The 22,007-nt window shown below is 36.2% G+C and overlaps 1 protein-coding gene across 5 annotated transcripts; it reads right to left on the bottom strand.

The window, feature by feature from the left end:
- Window positions 1-10,107: 10,107 nt before the first annotated feature.
- On the bottom strand, window positions 10,108-21,511 carry LOC307166402 (uncharacterized protein). Of its 5 annotated transcripts, XM_079884732.1 has the most exons (5): window positions 18,612-19,134; window positions 18,077-18,460; window positions 17,798-17,848; window positions 12,868-17,705; window positions 10,108-12,603 (listed from the first exon to the last, which is right to left on the bottom strand). In XM_079884732.1, exons 1-4 carry the CDS (start codon window positions 18,655-18,657, stop codon window positions 17,617-17,619), a joined length of 570 nt encoding a protein of 189 aa, XP_079740858.1. In that variant the 5' UTR covers window positions 18,658-19,134; the 3' UTR covers window positions 10,108-12,603; window positions 12,868-17,616. The 5 variants fall into 5 exon arrangements, 1 of the variants encoding a protein (XP_079740858.1); XR_013822622.1 differs by having other exon boundaries at window positions 10,108-11,616; window positions 11,726-11,879; window positions 12,088-12,603; window positions 12,868-21,511; XR_013822621.1 differs by having other exon boundaries at window positions 10,108-11,616; window positions 11,726-12,603; window positions 12,868-21,511.
- Window positions 21,512-22,007: the final 496 nt, after the last annotated feature.

Here is a 22,007-nt window from a genome sequence, read left to right as displayed (position 1 = left end):
GCACAGTAAGATTACATTTATTTGAATGCATTAGTGAGTGTGTGATTGTGCTGTGTGTGCTGTGTGTGCTGTGTTGTTGTCAATACTAAAAGTGAAGGTGTAGTTGATATCTTTGGTGATAATATCTGTAGTAATCATAAAAAAACAATTAAGAAATAAAGAATTAAAATTACAAATAATATTCTATTAAGATATGAGTTACAATAACATGATTTGCAATAGTAATAATATCAATAATATATGCTCAATACACACAGATTAGACTATCAGGTCTGTGTTTTACAAAAACATTAGTATTGCAGCCAATGTGAGTCTGTGGGATTTATAAACAGACAAAATATGATTTGAAATGTTATTTTAATGATTTTATTAAGTTTAAACAATATTTCAAATGGAAAAAAAATGAAAAATTATATTTTAGTGAGCAGAATGAACCAATGAGTGTTCTTCTTCTGGTGGTTAAAATGTAAATGAAAACAATAATACTTAAACAATAATACTTAATACACTAACCATGCTTGAACACACACATGCACACACATTTTGTTGTAGATGTAGATATTTAAAATAAAAGATAGGTAACAAAATGATAATTGCAAATCTCCTCTGTATAACACCATTTTCAGATTTCAAATTAATCACTGAGAGGCAGAATTGTTCAAACTGAGAGCTCAGTAAAAATGAAGTGATAAACTTTGACAAAACATGACTGTGTTATAATAGGTGATTTTCATGCAAGTAATTTTATATAGTCCAAAAACTTATGCAAAAGCACAGATGAAAATATTTTATTAAGTAGAATGTCCTGCAGAGGGCAGTAGAAGACCACTAATTGACTCACTTTCATTTGAAAGACTTTTTTATCCACCAGTAAAACAAAGCAGTTTCTCCATGTTCTTTCCATTAAGCATGCTTACACACACAGACACATACACAAACACACACACATCCACACACACACACACACAAAGACAAATATGTTTTCAATGGTTTTAGGATGTGATATTGTGAAAATATCTTCATCTCCTCATCTTGAACAACTTTGCCTCAAGAATCACTAATGTCAATCAAACCGTTCATAATCATAATAAAAAAATAAAATATATACAAATATCATAATAAAAAAAAAACATCATAATAAAAAAGATTGCTTCTTAAAGCATTTGTTTATTTCCCAATACTGAAAGCGAATTAAAAGATCATGCGTAATCCTGCTGCTCCCTCTAGTGGACAACAGTGGTATTATAGCTTACATTTTACAGTTGAAGTGTTTGAATGAATGAATGGGAATTTGTTTTTTTACTTATATCTCAGGAACCAAAAGGCGAAAAATTCTGAAACTCAGAGCATAGATAGTGCTTGAGGAGCCCTGTTGAATGAGACCATCAAGGTGTTTTTGGGCGATTGGGGCTGGGAGTTATGACTGTTATAAGGCATATCTGTTCGGGCTATTATCTCTGGAATGCCCAGGGCAAATAACACCACATTTGAATCGAAGATAGCCAAGGACGGGCCCTTTCCAACGAGCTCTCACACAATGTTCGGGGTGGTCTGGGTCGGGAGTAATGGCCGTTCAAAATCGGGGGTCCCGCGGGCTGGCGATGCGCGGGGGGCGCGCTCCCGAGGCCCGCGACGACACGTTTCGATCAAGAGCCCGGAGAGGTCCTCACCATCAAAATTTGAGCGCGCAACGACTTTCCGTTTTCGAGTTATGAATGAATTTGTATTCGGGGGCGTGGCTTAAATGCCGTTATACTTTCGTTTCATTTCATTCATTTACTTTCGTCCATTTCCATATCTCAGTGTAACACAATTGTCAATAGTAATACTCAATAGATGAGTTTTGACAAAATGTGATTGTAAATGTTAAAATAATGATTTTATAAAGTCTAAATATGAATTTTATAACAATATTAGGGAGTAGTATGATGAAATGACAGCAGGGGGCAGTAAAATACCACTTATTGGCTTAATATGTCATTATATTCATATAAAATCACCTTTTGAAGAAGTTAAACTTTTTTTCTGATAATTATTGATCTAGAGAGTTCAGAGAATTGTGCTGCACTGGTTTTGAACATTATGATATGAACATTATATGATGATAGAAGACACCATTTACAGCAAATACAGGCAATTTACCATAGGAAATATATGGTTTTAAAGCGTTTTAACAGTTATAGCGCCAACTACGGTCCGATCTCCATAAAATTTTCCATGCTTCTTTAGCAGGTTATGACACATATGCTCATCAATTTTTGTGAAGTTCTGAGTTTTCGTTTAGGATTTATAGACTTTTGAGTGCATTTTGCCACGCCCATTTTCTTTATGACCCCAATATACCCATGCGAAAAATGCAAAAGTTCAACTTTTTTTTGATAATTATTGATCTAGAGAGTCCATAGAATTGTCCTAGACTCGTTTGGTTCTGATCGGGCGAAAAACCTAGGACTAGTTCGCAAAAGTAGGTTTTTAACATAATTACGAATATTTAATGAACGGTTTGATTGACAGCAATGGTTCTTGAGGCAAAGTTGTTCAACAAGAGGAGATCTATGAAATGGTATGCATTTTGTGACAATAAGTGTAACACCACGTGATTACAGAGCCATAAAACTCGTTAGCGCCAACTAGTGGCCGATTTCTTTTAAAATTCTTACAGACCTCTAGGGCCATGAGTAGAACATGCCCACCGAGTTTTGTTCCGATCGGCCTCCGTTAACCTTGTCTAATAGGTGCTCAAACTTCATTGGCCGATGGCGGCCATGTTTTTTGAGATACGCCAATGTCCTCATAGACATACATGACACCTTGGACCAAGACACTGCATACCAATTTTCAAGTCAATCGGACTAACGGTCAGGTGGTTAAAGCCTGTTTTATGTTTTTTTCCTATTATAGCGCCACCATGTGGCCAATCGCCGCGATTTTTTTACTGTTACCTCATATTGAGCTCATACATATGTGTACCGAGTTTGGTGAAGATACCTCATTTACTTCTGGAGTTATAGCCATTTTAGTAAAATAGGCCCCTCCCACAACGTACGTTTTGGCGCCCCTTAGCGTCCGTGAATCGAAATTTCGACTTTTTTTCGATAATTATTGATCTTCAGTCTCTAGAGAACATTTCTGCACTGGTTTGGTTCCGATCGGGCGAAAAACCAGGGACTAGTTCGCAAAAGTAGGTTTTTGACAAAATTCAAAATGGCGGAAAATCTATCATGGCGGAAATGAAATCGGAGATATACGTTTTGTTCGTCAGGCGTCCAGCTTTCCAATGATATAAGACACTTGAGTCTACGACATACGGTCTAGGAGTTCTGAGCAGTTTTGCGCTTTTGGTCGCTATAGCGCCACCTATGGGCCAATCGAGGTCATACTTTGATACGTTCTCCCCAAATTGAGGACTACCATTTGGCCAACTTTCAAGGTTCCAGCTCTTACGGTTTGGTCTGCACGATGCGTTTTAGGGGAAAATAATAATAATAATAAAAATCCTTACAATAACAATAGGGTTTCAGCACTTCGTGCTTGAACCCCTAATAATAAAAATCAGTACAATTACAATAGGGTTTCAGCACTTCGTGCTTGAACCCCTAATTAAAGCTGCAAGCAGCATTTATCGGGGTTCAAGCATTTAAGGCCTTTAAGCACATAAGCATTTAAGACATTAAGTTTTATTTAGAAAGCTTTTAACCACTGAAATAATAGATGGAAAAGTCCATTTACAGCCAATACAGGCAATTTACCATAGGAAATATATGGTTTTCAAACCTTTTTAACAGTTATAGCGCCACCTATGGTCCGATCAACATGAAATTTGGCATGCTTGTTTAGAATATTATGGCACATATGCTCACCAATTTTTGTGAAGTTCTGAGTTTTCGTTTAGGATTTATAAGCTTTTGAGTGCATTTTGCCACGCCCATTTTCTTTATGACCCAATTCTAGCCATACGAAAAATTCAAAAGTTCAACTTTTTTTCGATAATTATTGATCAGGAGAGTCCAGAGAATTGTCCTAGACTGGTCTGGTTCCGATCGGGCGAAAAACCAGGGACTAGTTCGCAAAAGTAGGTTTTTAACATATTCGCGAATAATTAATGAACGATTTGATTGACAGCAATGGTTCTTGTGGCAATGTTGTTCAGCATGAGCAGATCTATCAAATGATATGCATTTTGTGACAATAAGTGTAACACCACGTGATTACAGAGCCGTAAAACTCGTTAGCGCCAACTAGTGGCCGATTTCTTTCAAAATTCTTACAGACCTCTAGGGCTATGAGTTGAACATGCCCATCGAGTTTCGTTCCGATCGGCCTCCGTTAACCTTGTCTAATAGGTGCTCAAACTTCATTGGCCGATGGCGGCCATGTTTTTTGAGATACACCAATGTCCTCATAGACATACATGACACCTTGGGCCAAGACACTGCATACCAATTTTCAAGTCAATCGGACTAACGGTCAGGTGGTTAAAGCCTGTTTTATGTTTTTTTCATGTTATAGCGCCACCATGTGGCCAATCGCCGCGATTTTTTTACTGTGACCTCAGATTGACCTCTTACACATGTGTACCGAGTTTGGTGAAGATACCTCATTTACTTCTGGAGTTATAGCCATTTTAGTAAAATAGGCCCCTCCCACAACGTACGTTTTGGCGCCCCTTAGCGTCCGTGAATCGAAATTTCAACTTTTTTTCAATAATTATTGATATTCAGACTCCAGAGAACATTTCTGTACTGGTTTGGTTCCGATCGGGCGAAAAACCTAGGACTAGTTCGCAAAAGTAGGTTTTTGGCAAAATTCAAAATGGCGGAAAATCTATCATGGCGGAAATGAAATCGGAGATATACGTTTTGTTCGTCAGGCATCCAGCTTTCCAATGATATAAGACACTTGAGTCTACGACATACGGTCTAGGAGTTCTGAGCAGTTTCGCGCTTTTGGTTGCTGTAGCGCCACCTATGGGCCGATTTGGCTAAGTCCGTGTATCTGAGTAGCGAGCAATACTACTACCATTTGACCAAGTATCACGTCTCTAGGCCTTACGGTTTTGGCTGCACGATGCGTTTTAGGGAAGAATAATAATAATAATTAAAGCTGCAAGCAGCATTTATCGGGGTTCAAGCAGTTAAGGCCTTTAAGGCATTTAAGCACAAAAGCATCAAAAGTTATTAAGATTTATTTAATAAGCATGTAACCACTGACATAATAGATGGAAAAGACCATTTACAGCCAATACAGGCAATTTACCATGTGATATATATGGTTTTAAAGCTTTTTAACAGTTATAGCGCCACCTATGGTCTGATCTCCATAGAATTGTTTACTGTGACCTCAAATTGAACCCATACACATGTGTACTGAGTTTGGTGAAGATATCTCATTTACTTCTTGAGTTATAGCCATTTTAGTAAAATAGGCTCCTCCCACAACAATTTAGCATATTCTAGTATTATTTACTATGATTCTAGCATGATTTGCCATATTCTAGCATAATTTACCATGATATACTACATTCTAGTATGATTTACCATTGTTTACTGTGATTCTAGCATGGATTACCATAGTTTATCATGATTTATCATAGTTTACCATGATTCATCATAGTTTACCATGATTTACCCTGTTCTAGCATAGTTTACCATGATTTACCATGATTTACCACATTACTAGCAATTATTTGAAGTGTCAGTGCAAATAAAGTGATTAACACTGACAAAATATGATTGTGTTATAATAGTTATTGCTATATAAGTGATTTTTAGTGTGTATTCAAGTATAAATGCAAGCACATGTGGAAAAATTTAATTAATAAGTAGAATGGCCAGCAGAGGGCAGTAGAAGACCACTTATTGGCTCACTTTCACTTTAAACCTCATGATTTTGACCAGTTTTCTGCACTAAAGCAAACCAGTGTTTCCATGTTAACTCAATAATGCATACTTGCTACATATGCTACACACAATAATGCTACACACACACACACACACACACACACACACACACACACACACACACACACACACACAAATGTTTCAGTGATATTGGTGTCACATTCACCTTCATCACATTCACCTTCTGTCTTCATCACATTCACCATCTGTCGTCATCACCTGCACCTGCTCCTCATCACCCTCCTCATCATCACCTGCTCCTCATCATCATAACCGTCACCTGTTGTCCTTGTCTTGATCTGTGTATTTAAGTTCCCCTCTCATCCATTATCATTGTCGGTTATTGTTTGTGCACTAGCACTCTGTTATGTTTGTTTTCATGTTGGAAAATAAAACCTTTGTTATATTTGTACCACACACACACACACACACCATCATTTATCATGATTTACCATGGCTGATACCAATACCAATATGAGAAAATGACTATTTTAAACAGCAGGGGGCAGTAAAATACCACTTATTGGCTTAACATGCCATTAATTCATAACATTTTCACCTTTTTAACTGTTATAGAGGCAAATTTTGTCCGATCTGTCTGAAAATTTTCATGCTTGTTCAGGGTGATATTTCACACGTTCTGACTTGTTTTTAAGAAGGTCTGAGCATTGATTAAAGAGATATAGGCTTTCGGGGACACTTGGTAAAGGCCAGATTTTGAAGTGAACCTATTATAGCTATCCAAATGAAGTAGTTCAACTTTTTCTGACAATTATTGATCTAGTGAGTCCAGAGAATTGTATTGCACTAGTTTTGAACATTATGATATGAAAATTATATGATCAGAGATGGAAAAGACCATTTACAGCCAATACAGGCAGTTTACCATAGGAAATATATGATTTTAAAGCTTTTTAACAGTTATAGCGCCACCTATCGTCCGATCTCCATAGAATTTTTCATGCTTGTTAATGATGTTATGTCACATATGCTGACCAATTTTTGTGAAGTTCTGAGTTTTTATTTAGGATTTATAGGCTTTTGAATGTATTTTGACACGCCCATTTTATAAATTACCCTATTACAGCCATCCAAATGCAAAAGTTCAACTTTTTTTTGATAATTATTGATCTAGAGAGTCCAGAGAATTGTCCTAGACTGGTCTGGTTCCGATCGGGCAAAAAACCTAGGACTAGTTCGCAAAAGTAGGTTTTTAACATATTAATGAATAATTAATGAACAGTTTGATTGACAGCAATGGTTCTTGAGGCAAAGTTGTTCAGGATGAGGAGATCTATCAAATGATATGCATATTGTGTGGATATTTGTAACACCACGTGATTACAGAGCCGTAAAACTCGTTAGCGCCAACTAGTGGCCGATTTCTTTCAAAATTCTTACAGACCTTTAGGGCCATGAGCCGAACATGCCCATTGAGTTTCGTTCCGATCGGCCTCCGTTAACCTTGTCTAATAGGTGCTCAAACTTCGTTGGCCGATGGCGGCCATGTTTTTTGAGATACGCCAATGTCCTCATACACATACATGGCACCTTGGACCAAGACACTGCATACCAATTTTCAAGTCAATCGGACTAACGGTCAGGTGGTTATAGCCTGTTTTATGTTTTTTTCATTTTATAGCGCCACCATGAGGCCAATCGTCGCGATTTTTTTACTGTGACCCCAGAGTAAGCTCATACACATGTGTACCAAGTTTGGTGAAGATACCTCATTTACATCGGGAGTTATAGCCATTTTAGTAAAATAGGCCCCTCCCACAACGTACGTTTTGGCGCCCCTTAGCGACCGTGAATCGAAATTTCCACTTTTTTTCGATAATTATTGATACTCAGTCTCCAGAGAACATTTCTGCACTAGTTTGGTTCCAATCGGGCAAAAAACCAGGGACTAGTTCGCAAAAGTAGATTTTTGACAAAATTCAAAATGGCGGAAAATCTATCATGGCGGAAATGAAATCGGAGATATACGTTTTGTTCGTCAGGCGTCCAGCTTTCCAATGATATAAGACACTTGAGTCTACGACATACGGTCTAGGAGTTATGAGCAGTTTCGCGCTTTTGGTTGTTATAGCGCCACCTATGGGCCAATCGGGGTCATAATCTCTGAACCTTTCCTCGATTTTTGTACTACCATCTGTCAAAGTTTCAGAAAAAGTAGGTTTTTAACATATTCGTGAATAATTAATAAACTGTTTGATTGACAGCAATGGTTCTAGAGGCAAAGTTGTTCAGCATGAGCAGGTCTATCAAATGATATGCATTTTGTGATGATAAGTGTAACACCACGTGATTACAGAGCCATAAAACTCGTTAGCGCCAACTAGTGGCCGATTTCTTTCAAAATTCTTACAGACCTCTAGGGCCATGAGTCGAACATGCCCACCGAGTTTTGTTCCGATCGGAACAACATTTCAACATTTGAAATGTTATTTTAATGATTTTATTAAGTTTAAACAATATTTCAAATGGAAAAAAAATGAAAAATAATATTTTAGTGAGCAGAATGAACCAATGAGTGTTCTTCTTCTGGTGGTTAAAATGTAAATGAAAACAATAATACTTAAACAATAATACTTAATACACTAACCATGCTTGAACACACACATGCACACACATTTTGTTGTAGATGTAGATATTTAAAATAAAAGATAGGTAACAAAATGATAATTGCAAATCTCCTCTGTATAACACCATTTTCAGATTTCAAATTAATCACTGAGAGGCAGAATTGTTCAAACTGAGAGCTCAGTAAAAATGAAGTGATAAAATTTGACAAAACATGACTGTGTTATAATAGGTGATTTTCATGCAAGTAATTTTATATAGTCCAAAAACTAATGCAAAAGCACAGATGAAAATATTTTATTAAGTAGAATGTCCTGCAGAGGGCAGTAGAAGACCACTAATTGACTCACTTTCATTTGAAAGACTTTTTTTATCCACCAGTAAAACAAAGCAGTTTCTCCATGTTCTTTCCATTAAGCATGCTTACACACACACACACACACACACAAACACAAACACATCCACACACACACACACACACACACAAAGACAAATATGTTTTCAATGTTTTTAGGATGTGATATTGTGAAAATATCTTCATCTCCTCATCTTGAACAACTTTGCCTCAAGATTCACTAATGTCAATCAAACCGTTCATAATCATAATAAAAAATAAAATGTATAAAAAAATATCATAATAAAAAAAAAACATCATAATAAAAAAGATTGCTTCTTAAAGCATTTGTTTATTTCCCAATACTGAAGCTAATTAAAAGATCATGCGTAATCCTGCTGCTCCCTCTAGTGGACAACAGTGGTATTATAGCTTACATTTTACAGTTGAAGTGTTTGAATGAATGAATGGGAATTTGTTTTTTTACTTATATCTCAGGAACCAAAAGGCGAAAAATTCTGAAACTCAGAGCATAGATAGTGCTTGAGGAGCCCTGTTGAATGAGACCATCAACGTGTTTTTGGGCGATTGGGGCTGGGAGTTATGATTGTTATAAGGCATATCTGTTCGGGCTATTATCTCTGGAATGCCCAGGGCAAATAACACCACATTTGAATCGAAGCTAGCCAAGGACGCGCCCTTTCCAACGAGCTCTCATACAATGTTCGGGGTGGTCTGGGTCGGGAGTAATGGCCGTTCAAAATCGGGGGTCCCGCGGATTCGCGATACGCGGGGGGCGCGCTACCGAGGCCCGCGACGACACGTTTCGATCAAGAGCCCGGAGAGGTCCTCACCATCAAAATTTGAGCGCGCAACGACTTTCCGTTTTCGAGTTATGAATGAATTTGTATTCGGGGGCGTGGCTTAAATGCCGTTACTTTCGTTTCATTTCATTCATTTACTTTCGTCCATTTCCATATCTCAGTGTAACACAATTGTCAATAGTAATACTCAATAGATGAGTTTTGACAAAATGTGATTGTAAATGTTAAAATAATGATTTTATAAAGTCTAAATATGAATTTTATAACAATATTAGGGAGTAGTATGATGAAATGACAGCAGGGGGCAGTAACCCAGATAGCAAACTGACATTGAATCAACGTGGAAACGACGTTTCTCGTGACATCGAAACAACGTTGATCTCCGACGTTGATCCGGCATCACTTTGCTCATCGAATTAACGTTGAATCAACGTCAGACACGCCATTCAAAACTAACGGAAAATCAACGCAATTGGTTTGCTTTCCTAACGTTGAAACGATGTTGATTTCAAGTTGTTGAAATTACGTTATAGAATCAACATAAAATCGATCTAATTGGTTTGCTTACCTAACGTTAAAAGGATGTTGATTTCAATTGTGTAAATTGCGTTATTATAAACACATTTTCTACTTGTTTTAAAAATCTATCACTTATTTGATAAATTAGTCTGTATAGGTAATCATTTATTAAACACACGTCACATTCAGTTAACATTGCTTTATTATTTATACAAAATATACATTTACAAATACATTTTTAAATCTTCTGTATACAAACCCTAAGAGTAATATAGAAAAAAGCATTTACACTCAAAATACACAGACATTCCACATTCAGGCATTCTTTCTAAGCCTCAACCAAATGCAATTCAATGTACAAAATGTCCTTGACATTTATAATTACATACAGTATTATAGCCTATGATGTATTATTATAGCAAAACCGTTGACAGTGGAGTTTGTAGATATATGTGTTAAATAACAAATAATAATTAAATACCGTGTACAGCAATCGATTAGTACATTGGGTTTAATTTGTCGTTTAATGATCTCATATGTGTTGTTAGTACCGAGAAATTTCACGTGAATAAATACTTAGTACGTGGGTGGCGTACTTCAATGTCCAGTACGTGGTATAACATTTGCTCCATTATATGGTGAGAAATCCTGTAATGTTTTCCTCAAAAACCTTGAAAGAAAGACATGGACATCTTGGATGACATGGGGGTGAGTAAATTGTCAGGAATTTTTTATTTGAAACTGAACTAATCCTTTAATATATTACTAATATGTCTGTTTCGCAAAATCATCGTAAATCATCGTAGATCTACGAGTGCTCTGGAGTAATAGTAAATCATGTAGTGCTTTATATACACTTGTCTTGATTGCTAATACACATCTGATGACGATTATTAGGTTAAACGTTCACGGATACGATTATATCATTTTCAGGACTTCGCAAATGGACAGCGACTCTTAAGTAGCACGTAGTGTTCTCGCGCGTTAATGTTAAGTGCATTTTTGGGATTTCCGTAATCTTGCACGTAGAGAGCTAAGGCCAGAGCAGTCAGACTCAGAAGATTTTGAGAAATGCGATTCGAGTAGGAACCACAAACGGATTTGTAAAATTCGTATTTAATGTATTTTTGTTTTTGTTTTTTTTGCAGTTCACACTTGCTAAATCTTTTCGCATTTCAATCGGACATGCAATATTGTTTGTATTCCAAGCAATCTATATATGCAAAATTTGTCCAAAAAGGTGTAACTTGTGTTGTTGGAGACAAAAAGAGAAAAAAGTTTGCAATTCCAAAAAAAAAAAAAAAAAAAAAACTGTCACAGGTGCTCAGTTTTGCTATTATAATACCTTAACATGATAGTAATAAGCCATCTGCAAAAGCAGAGAGGTTGGTGTGGTGTACAGTAGTAGGCTACATCTGTAGTTCCAGGTCAGCATCTGGAGATCTGCATTCAGCTGGAGAATATCAAATAAAATAAAAATAGATAAGCGTCATTGGTTCATTCAGCCCGCGCTCATTTAAGAACGACCAATCAGCGTGTATGTTTTGTCTAGAATAGCCTACCTCAAGTTCGAGTTCCTATGCTTCCTATGACGCTTCCTACGAACTCTCAGTTGTCTTCCACCATCTCGTCTATTCCTACGACCTGCACGGCTGAAATCCAAATCCACTGGTCAAGTGAGTGATGAGCTTTCGAGATATAATCAACCTATAAATCCTGCAAAGTACAAAGACACAGTTTTTCCTCACAAAGAAAAAACGGTCAGGTAAACCACAACGGTTGAAAAGTTGTTGTTTTTTCACACAAAGTAGGCTATTGCTTTTGTCGTTATTTATATTTGCTGCTATGCATGTATAATATGTAGTGGGTTAAAATGAGATTTTTGTTTAAAAAAAATGTGTATGTTTTGTCTAGAATAGCCTACCTCAAGTTCGAGTTCCTATGCTTCCTATGACGCTTCCTACGAACTCTCAGTTGTCTTCCACCATCTCGTCTATTCCTACGACCTGCACGGCTGAAATCCAAATCCACTGGTCAAGTGAGTGATGAGCTTTCGAGATATAATCAACCTATAAATCCTGCAAAGTACAAAGACACAGTTTTTCCTCACAAAGAAAAAACGGTCAGGTAAACCACAACGGTTGAAAAGTTGTTGTTTTTTCACACAAAGTAGGCTATTGCTTTTGTCGTTATTTATATTTGCTGCTATGCATGTATAATATGTAGTGGGTTAAAATGAGATTTTTGTTTAAAAAAAATGTGTATGTTTTGTCTAGAATAGCCTACCTCAAGTTCGAGTTCCTATGCTTCCTATGACGCTTCCTACGAACTCTCAGTTGTCTTCCACCATCTCGTCTATTCCTACGACCTGCACGGCTGAAATCCAAATCCACTGGTCAAGTGAGTGATGAGCTTTTGAGATATAATCAACCTATAAATCCTGCAAAGTACAAAGACACAGTTTTTCCTCACAAAGAAAAAACGGTCAGGTAAACCACAATGGTTGAAAAGTTGTTGTTTTTTCACACAAAGTAGGCTATTGCTTTTGTCGTTATTTATATTTGCTGCTATGCATGTATAATAGGTAGTGGGTTAAAATGAGATTTTTGTTTAAAAAAAACTTGCATGCCTAAAGTTGTTGAGCCCCTGAACCATTTAGCATTAATAAGTAAACAAGTATAGATATACATGCATGCATAAATACCTTTAAGTGGAACGAATAACTCTGCTGTATGGTGTCAGTCTCATTGCTGGCAAATACCTAAAAATAGACCTAGAGAAATAAAATGAATAAATAAAATATATTGTTGACCACAATATCTGTTAGCATAATAGTTCAAACAATTATAACTACAAGCAATGTAACATTATATTTGTAGCCTACCTCATTTAGTTGATTATTTACCCTATAGAACTTTTCTCACTGAAACAGCCTGGGGTAATTTAAAAATGTTTAAACCTTAAATATTTCAGTAAAAAGCCAAGAGTGTTATACTGTAATATTACATATAATATTTTTAATATAATTTCAATAAACATATAATATACTTATAATTAATTTAACAACTCAAAGTATACACAATTTATCAGTATTTTAACAATTGAGAAACATGTTGGCCTATACAGATTAGTTATTACATACGGTGACGCATTGCTGCCACATACATATTATTTTTTTCCCCCAATTATGTCGTAATAACGAGATCTTATGTCGTTAAAACGACATCTTTTTCTCGTAATAACGAGATCTTATGTCGTTAAAACGACATCTTTTCTCGTAATAACGAGATCTTATGTCGTTAAAACGACATCTTTTTCTCGTAATAACGAGATCTTATGTCGTTAAAACGACATATTTTTCTCGTAATAACGAGATGTTATGTCGTTAAAACGACATCTTTTTTGCCCTTATAAGGACATGTGTAGTCATGTACAAAATATGCCTTTATCCACATAAAATTGACAGCCTATCGCGCCTTTATCACACGTTCAAAAAGCTTAAGCAAATAGTAGCAGCCCCCAATCATGAAATTAATCAATGAGGCCCTTTTTTGAAAATATATTTTATATAGGCTTTTTTATATTTTATATGTTTTTTTTAATATGATATATTATATAGGCCTAATAAGATTTATTTTTGTTAATAGGCTATATCTTCATCTTCATTACATAGAGATATAATTAAACAAAAAGTAGTCAAAACACATCTAACAGAACATAGCCTAAGTTGTTTATTTTTTACAACATTGTGTTCTTATTTTGTTTAATTAACGAAATGTCAATCTTCGTCTTTATAACAGAAGATAGCCTACAATACAATACAAAAATCTTCAAGATGTATAACGGATTGTCACCTTATAAACAGTACTTTTTTAATGGAATAATACACCCTTATAATAAAGAAAAAGCTTCAGTAATAAAGAATATGTTGTCCTTCCACAGAAACCCTTTATTATAAAGAAAATAGGTGGCTCTTAACGTGTCTTTCTATGGGAGGATGGCATTGCGGTGCACAGCAAATATTCAATGCATTCAATGCAAATATTCAATGGTATTCAATGCAAAACAAAAATGAAAAATACAAGTAGCCAATAAAATAAACAAATTATTGTGGCATTAATTAGCCCATAAACAATATTTATTTTAAAGCCTAAACGAATTTGTTTAAAGAAAAACACCAGCGTTGGGCATTTATCTGTATAGGCTAAGTGTTTCAGCCGCCCTTTTCAAACTGGCGCAATAAAATGCAACAGAATTTGATTAGTTAAATATGAAGAGGATTATCCGTCTGGCATGGCCGCTCGCTCTAACGTTAACCTAGATAAATGTTTGCTGTTATGAAGCGCATATCCAAGTGTTTGTGCGGAGTGTGGAGCGCGCAATATGACATGGATGGAGGCGCCGGTGGCATCACTCGCATTTTCCCATCAACAGTGGAAACAACTTAAAATACTCCATTTCTGGTCATACAGAAAATAATAATACATAAGTCGCAACTACTTTTATTTGGGTAAACTCACAACAACAAGAAAACGGTGTGCTTTTGTAAAATAAAATAAAACGAACAGGGCACGCTTTCATGATCTCTGTGAATTGGAGCGCGCCTCAAAAATGAACTGGAAAACAGTGTATAGACAAGCCTCACAGTCACAAACATGAGAAATATAACTATAAAGTTTATACAAAAAAATGTCCACCAACGAAAAAAAATCCAATCGAAAGCATATACGGTAGGCTATAGACTACCATCTGATTATGTAATCCTGTCCGTATGAAAGGCTCATACATTACAGCGGAGATGTATGGAGATACGTATGCAGGCAGCCTACACTGATTTAGAAAATAATAGTTCATTAATAAACAATTAAAATGCTTCGTTATTTTTTTTTCAGATACATTTATCATATCATTAGCATACTTTTGCCGGCGCTTTGCGGCAAGTTTTATGCATGCGCTTGAGCGCGGAATATAGGCTATAGCGTACATGCACCCAGCATTGAATATAAACGTGCGATTAGTTCTAATTGCTTAAATGAATGACTACTAGTCTAGAAAAATCCTTTAGTCTATGGCAACTCTAATCAATAGCCTACATTTAATATCTGACATTATTTCATTAGTAACTAGTATCCAGCTCTTCACATTTAATTAGTTGAGTTAGCATAATTAATAAACTAATAAAATAATAAAATAAAATTTAAATTTAAATTAAGATACTAACCATATATTTATATATATCATTGCTTATTCCACCACACAAAGGACTGTTTAAGGTGACAATCCGTTATACATGTGAAGATTGTAGGCTGTATCTAGAAGATTTTTGTATTGTATTGTATCTTCTGTTATAAAGACGAAGATTGACATTTCGTTAATTAAACAAAATAAGAACACAATGTTGTAAAATTTTCTGTTAGATGTGTTTTGACTACTTTTTGGTTAATTATATCTCTAGGTAATGAATGAAGATATAGCCTATTAACAAAAATAAATCTTATATAATATATATATAAAAAAACTTATAGGCCTATTTAAAATATATTTTCAAAAAAGGGCCTTATTGATTAATTTTGCATGATTGGGGGCTGCTACTATTTGCTTAAGCTTTTTGAACGTGTGATCAATTTTATGTGGATAAATGCATATTTTGTACATGACTACACATGTCCTTATAAGGGCAAAAAAAGGGCAAAAAAAGATGTCGTTTTAACGACATAACATCTCGTTATTACGAGAAAAAGATGTCGTTTTAACGACATAACATCTCGTTATTACGAGAAAAAGATGTCGTTTTAATGACATAACATCTCGTTATTACGAGAAAAAGATGTCGTTTTAACGACATAAGATCTCGTTATTACGAGAAAAGATGTCGTTAAAACGACATAAGATCTCGTTATTACGACATAATTGAGGGGAAAAAATAATATTATGTAAGTGGCAGCAATGCGTCACCGTAATTACAGATATTAGATACACAAATTATTACCTAAACTATATAACAATACTATATACTATATAATAATAACTGTAATTAATTTAGATTGACACAAAAAAATTAACAATTAAATAACAGATGATCTTCTGCCACTGCCACCATCTCTGTCTGGAGCGTAACGCAACCATTTTTTGACTGCCTCAGAAAAGTCTGCCTTGGAAGCCTCTTTACCTTGTGCTGTACTTCTCAATGCACCTGAAACATTATGGAACAAAATTAAACTCGCATTGCAGCATAGGGCTTTGACTTTTGCCTTTTCTTTTTGGTGATCAAAGATGAGTTTTAAGAGATACAATTATTGACTGCAGGGGAGTTTCCTAAATGATTTGGCAAAACTGTTAAACAAAGATAGTGTGAAAAGCTCTTTTAGTAGTTAGTCTATTACTTACGGAACATTATCTTCGAGAGATTTGAGGTCTCGAAGCTCCTCTTTTGTCCACGTCCTGCCCAGTTAAATGATGAAGCCAGATTGTTTGTCAAAATGTGGCTCAACATTTTCCTTACTGTGTCTTCCAGTTTATGACCACCCAGAAGTGACAGCTGGAAAAACTAATAAAAAAGAGATCAGTGTTCACATTAATTCCCATTTCCCAATTTTTTTTGCCATTCTCTGTGAATCTCTCATCAAAGTATTTCCATCCACAGACTCTAGACTGTGTTTGTGTGTGTGTGTGTGTGCGTGTGTGCGTGCGTGCGTGTGTGTGTTTGTGTGTGTGTGTTTTGTTTTTTTGCAAACATAAATGATTGCTTCCGGTGTCAAATGCTAGTTTGAGTATTTCTATTTCTGTGGATTTCCTGGGATTTTTACAGACAAGTGTCTCTAGCATTTACTCAGATTGGTGCCAAAAAATTAAAACATCCAGTGAAGTTCTATAGGTGAGAGATCAACAGAGAATGGCCTGACTCGTTCAAACTGACAAAGTCTACAGTAACCATATCAGTGTAAATGTTTCTACAGCATTATTTTCAGCATTATGTTTGGTATAGTACAGTCATCTCTAATGGTTTCTGTTTTAATGAAAACTGAATATGGGCAATCGTCTGGAAACAATAATCTTTGTTTTCTTTTTTCCATACTTATCAAGACCTGGATATTAAATCAAATTCCATATTTCCCAAACAGCGTAGGTTAAGTGTAATTGCATTACAAGATTTACCAATCTGTTTTTTTCTGTCTCGTCCAACCTCTCCAAAGCATCAAAATCTTCTAGAGACTGTAAAGGTAAACCTAAGCTGCATCCTATTTCTGGTTGAGGTAGAGGGACTCCCTGTAATTTTTGGATCATTGCCCTCTGCTCTTTCAGCTCTGCCTTAATTTCCAGGAGAGCTTTTAACACATTCCTCTTGAAAGGAGACAACTCTACAAATAAAGTAAATAAATATATTAATACTTTATTTGTATTAAGAGAGAGAAACTCTACTAGTTCATTAATAATCACCATCAGCAGAACAGGTTTACTGTTTAAATTGGAATGGAATTTTTGTTTTTGATTTATTACCGTTGGTATGTTCATTCTGTGTTTGTTGTGCTCTACTTGGATTTTCTGAAGAAAACAACACAACAGTTTTTTTCATACACTTAAAACTCACCTGTAAAACAATTAGTCTTAAAGAGGTTAGCAGTTTGAAGAATCACCTGAAAAGATGTCTGAGACAGTCGGACTGGAGTTGTGGTTCATGTATCTCTCTTTAAAAAAAAAAGTGACATTGCAGGAAAAGTTAGGATGGATGTCAACATTTATAGTGAATAAGTAGCCTACATTTAGCCTGTAAGTCCCACCTAAAAGAATAATGTCTTCCAAAATTAAGAAAGAACATAAAATCAACATAAATCTCCCCCCTAGGAAACTTAATGGTCTAATAAAAAGTTTCAAATAACTGTTTTCAAAATAGAAAAAATAGCTTTGATCATTACCATTGACCAGTTCAGTCAGTGTGCCCCGGTGTGCTCCGTGGTTTGCGTCTTGGTGTCCGCCGTAGTGTGTGCCCAGGTGTCCTCCGTTGTTCGTGTTTTGGTGTGATCCCTGGTGTCCGTCGTAGTGTGTGCCCAGGTGTCCTCCGTTGTTCGTGTTTTGGTGTGATCCCTGGTGTCTGTCGTAGTGTGTCCCCAGGAGTCCTACGTTGTTCGTGTTTTGGTGTGATCCCTGGTGTCTGTCGTAGTGTGTCCCCAGGAGTCCTACGTTGTGTGTGTTTTGGTGTGATCCCTGGTGTCCGCCGTAGTGTGTGTCCAGGTGTGCTTCGGTGTTCGTGTTTTGGTGTGATCCCTGGTGTCCGCCCTGGTGTACCCTGTGTGGATTTTCTGAGAAAAATGTGCAGTTTATTTATAGACTAAATAAATTTCTAAAAGGATATTACAGGATTTGTGGATCTGGAAGTGCAATTATAACAGCTGTGATACAATGTAAAAGAGGCAAAACATTTTTTTTAAAGAATAACATTGCAACACATACCTAGTGAATAGAGGCTTGAGACAGCTGGACTGGTCTCAAAGATCATGTGACTTTCTGAAATAATTATGATCAAGTTAAATTAACAGCAGGGTTTTGCGTAATACAATTGTGTGCTTTGAATTCATTCAGTCATGTTTGATAATCAATAAAGGCGGACTTTTGTGAACTTTCTCAATTAGTGGATTTCAATGATGTTGCTGTTAAGGACACTTCGAAACGGGTTAAATTAACCGTTCGTTCAAGGATGCCTGAGAAAAGAATACAGTTTTCTCTGGCCCAATATATAGACTATGCTGAGCTGCTCATCATTTACTGTGAGTTTTTTACAGGGGCTCCAGCCCCTGACCAGCATCCAGTGTCGGCTACAGCCCCTGACCAGCATCCAGTGACCGCTACAGCCCCTGACCAGCATCCAGTGTCGGCTACAGCCCCTGACCAGCATCCAGTGTCGGCTACAGCCCCTGACCAGCATCCAGTGTCGGCTACAGCCCCTGACCAGCATCCAGTGTCGGCTACAGCCCCTGACCAGCATCCAGTGTCGGCTACAGCCCCTGACCAGCATCCAGTGTCGGCTACAGCCCCTGACCAGCATCCAGTGTCGGCTACAGCCCCTGACCAGCATCCAGTGTCGGCTACAGCCCCTGACCAGCATCCAGTGTCGGCTACAGCCCCTGACCAGCATCCAGTGTCGGCTACAGCCCCTGACCAGCATCCCGTAAGGCCGCTCCATTTCACAAACCCATATATACTGTATATGTCCATCCAATTTTATGACAGGTTCAGTGCATTTCAAATTAAATTCAATGGGAATTTACTTTTAAAGTTTTTTTTTTTTTTTTTTTAAAGATTTGAATCGCCTTGAAATTCAGGGACATATGATCATGAAGAGTTTTTTCTTAAAATTAACTACAAAAACAGTTTAATTAGACTTCCATAATACCTGGAATGTCAATTACGGGGGCAGCTGGGAGCCGTGATTTTTTTGGTGCATTAACATCCTGGTCAGAATCATTCTCTGTGAAGTTTAGGAAGCGTGGATTAGGCCTGTAAAGGGAAACAGTAAAATTATTTCTCAATAAGACAACACGGTAACGCTTTAGATTACAGCCCGGAAAGTACTGCGTAATTAAAGCGATTTTACAATGTAACTTTCGGTAATTATAGTGGACCTATAAAGTAAGTATATACGCTGTAAATTTGTCTTAATTCCGCAGTACTTTCCGGGCTGTAATCTAAAGCGTTACCGACAACACCTATAAAAGTCTTTGATATTTATTATCATTAAACCTTAAATTACCTTTTCTTTCTTTTTATTCTTTCATTATGGCCCTCTTCGTCAGAAGTTATTTCCGACGTGTGGATATCACAGTCCACATACTTTTTAAGCATCTTCTGTGCTTTTTCTAGTGTTTCTAGTAATATAGATATAAATAATATATACGATTGAGCAAAGCATGTATAGTTATCAGTGCATTGAGATAATAAAATAAATAATATAAAAAAAAAGAAAAACATTCTTACCACACTTTTTAAGCAATCGCACAGGCTCAAATAGTTTCCATCCAGCTTGTACAGGCTCTTGTCTCTTTACTGCCACCTTTAATTTTTCTTGAGTGTATTTTGGCCAGTAGCACTTTTGTCCAAAAAGCCAATTGTCTGGGACAACATCTGTGCTTTTGTCAGGAAATTCTATTAATGTATACTGATTCACTTTATCCATTATTGTCTGGGAAAGATAAGAAATTTGAGAAATGTTGACCCCAGCTGTGATTAGTTCTGGGTTGCTGCGTGTTCAGCTCCCTTACCCATACCAATCACAGTGGAGTAAGTCAGGCATGAATTAATTTATTTGTATGTAATGCAATGTACTTATTTGTATGCAGTGAAAATAACAGAAAGAGTGGGTGTGTTAAATTAAAGTATCTTTTTATTTTAATGAGCAGGAAGAAAATGAGTGATATTCCCTTCTCTCACAATGTCACCTCACCTCAACAAACTTTCAAAGGGTTTACCCGAAAATCTTGTCATGATTTACTCACTTTCATCTTAGAAACACATATTTAGATATTTTTTAATGAAATTTGAGAGATTTTGGTCACTCCAATGACAGTACAGATAACCAAAACTTTCTAGATCAAAAAATGTCATCGTACTATTAAAAACGAATCAGTATGAATCAAGAGGTTTAATCTAAGTCTTCTGAAAAGACTTAAATGCTATATATGATGGACAGATTTAATTTAGCCATAATAGACATTGATTAAAACAGATGTACAGTGCATTGCATACACCCAAGTGCTTGTATTTGTGCGTAACCCACCAATGAGGATTGTTCCAGTGTGTTTGAAGTTACTTTTACAAACACAAATTGAATTGAGAGGTGTAATCTATGTTATGACATTTTTGGATCTAGAAAGATTTGGTTATCTGGACTGTCAATGGAGTGACCCAAATCTCTCAGATTTCGTTAAAAAAATATCTTAATATGTGTTATGAAGATGAACAAAAGTCGTATGGGTTTGGAGCATGAGAGTGAGTAAATGATGATAGAATCCTATAACCCTATAGGATTTATTTCAACTTTTTCAATATTTTATGTTTATTTAAATTTAAAATAATTTCCAAAAGCCTGACACTACATCTGTGCTCACTCTGCTGAACAAACACTATCTGCAATGGAGAAGGGGTATTGCAAAAAACCCATTATCATTTTCAGGAAGAAGTACGTACTTGTGTTTTACACTGGACAAAGGTACTATTTCAGTCTTTTCTTGCAAGACAGAGACTCTATAACATCCAAGTGCAGAGGAGTCGCATGGATAAGTGTAAAATGATTCTGTTTTTTGGAACCTCTGACACACTACATGAACGCTTTCATTCTGTTTGATTATATCCTTAATTATGGCTATGTCTGTGTCGATTTTGATACAGTTGTCTCCTTGTTTGGGTGACAAAACAAAATCTGAGAAATGCACCTTTTTTAGCTCTTTTGAACTTGATGACAGATTAGATTGATGAGATTCTTTTGGAAGCATTTCTGAAAGTCTTTTGACAACCTGCTGTAAAGGACAATCTGGTTTTCTAACCAATCGTTTCAGTTCACCCAGGTAATTTTCATATGGAAATGCCGCTATATTATCAAGAGGGCCGAATGCTTTATACTCGTCTGCAAGATGGATAACCTGGTGGACATTGAAAACTACTTCGTCTGTGCCATACAATCTGATGTAATGTGTTACAAATGACAACAGAGCCTTTTTAGCAAATTCAATCATTGAATCAGAGAGGCCGGGACTAAGCAGCAGAAACATGCCAATAGAAAAGAGAAGAAAGTTGTCATAAATTGCGGATTCAACACATCCTTTTAACACAACGGGACCAGTGTATATCATGAAC

Source organism: Squalius cephalus, assembly GCF_949319135.1.
Source record: "Squalius cephalus genome assembly, chromosome: 10".
NCBI classification, from domain to species: Eukaryota; Metazoa; Chordata; class Actinopteri; order Cypriniformes; family Leuciscidae; genus Squalius; species Squalius cephalus.
Note: the sequence above shows the minus strand (reverse complement) of the source record. Positions and strands in the feature narration are given on the sequence as shown.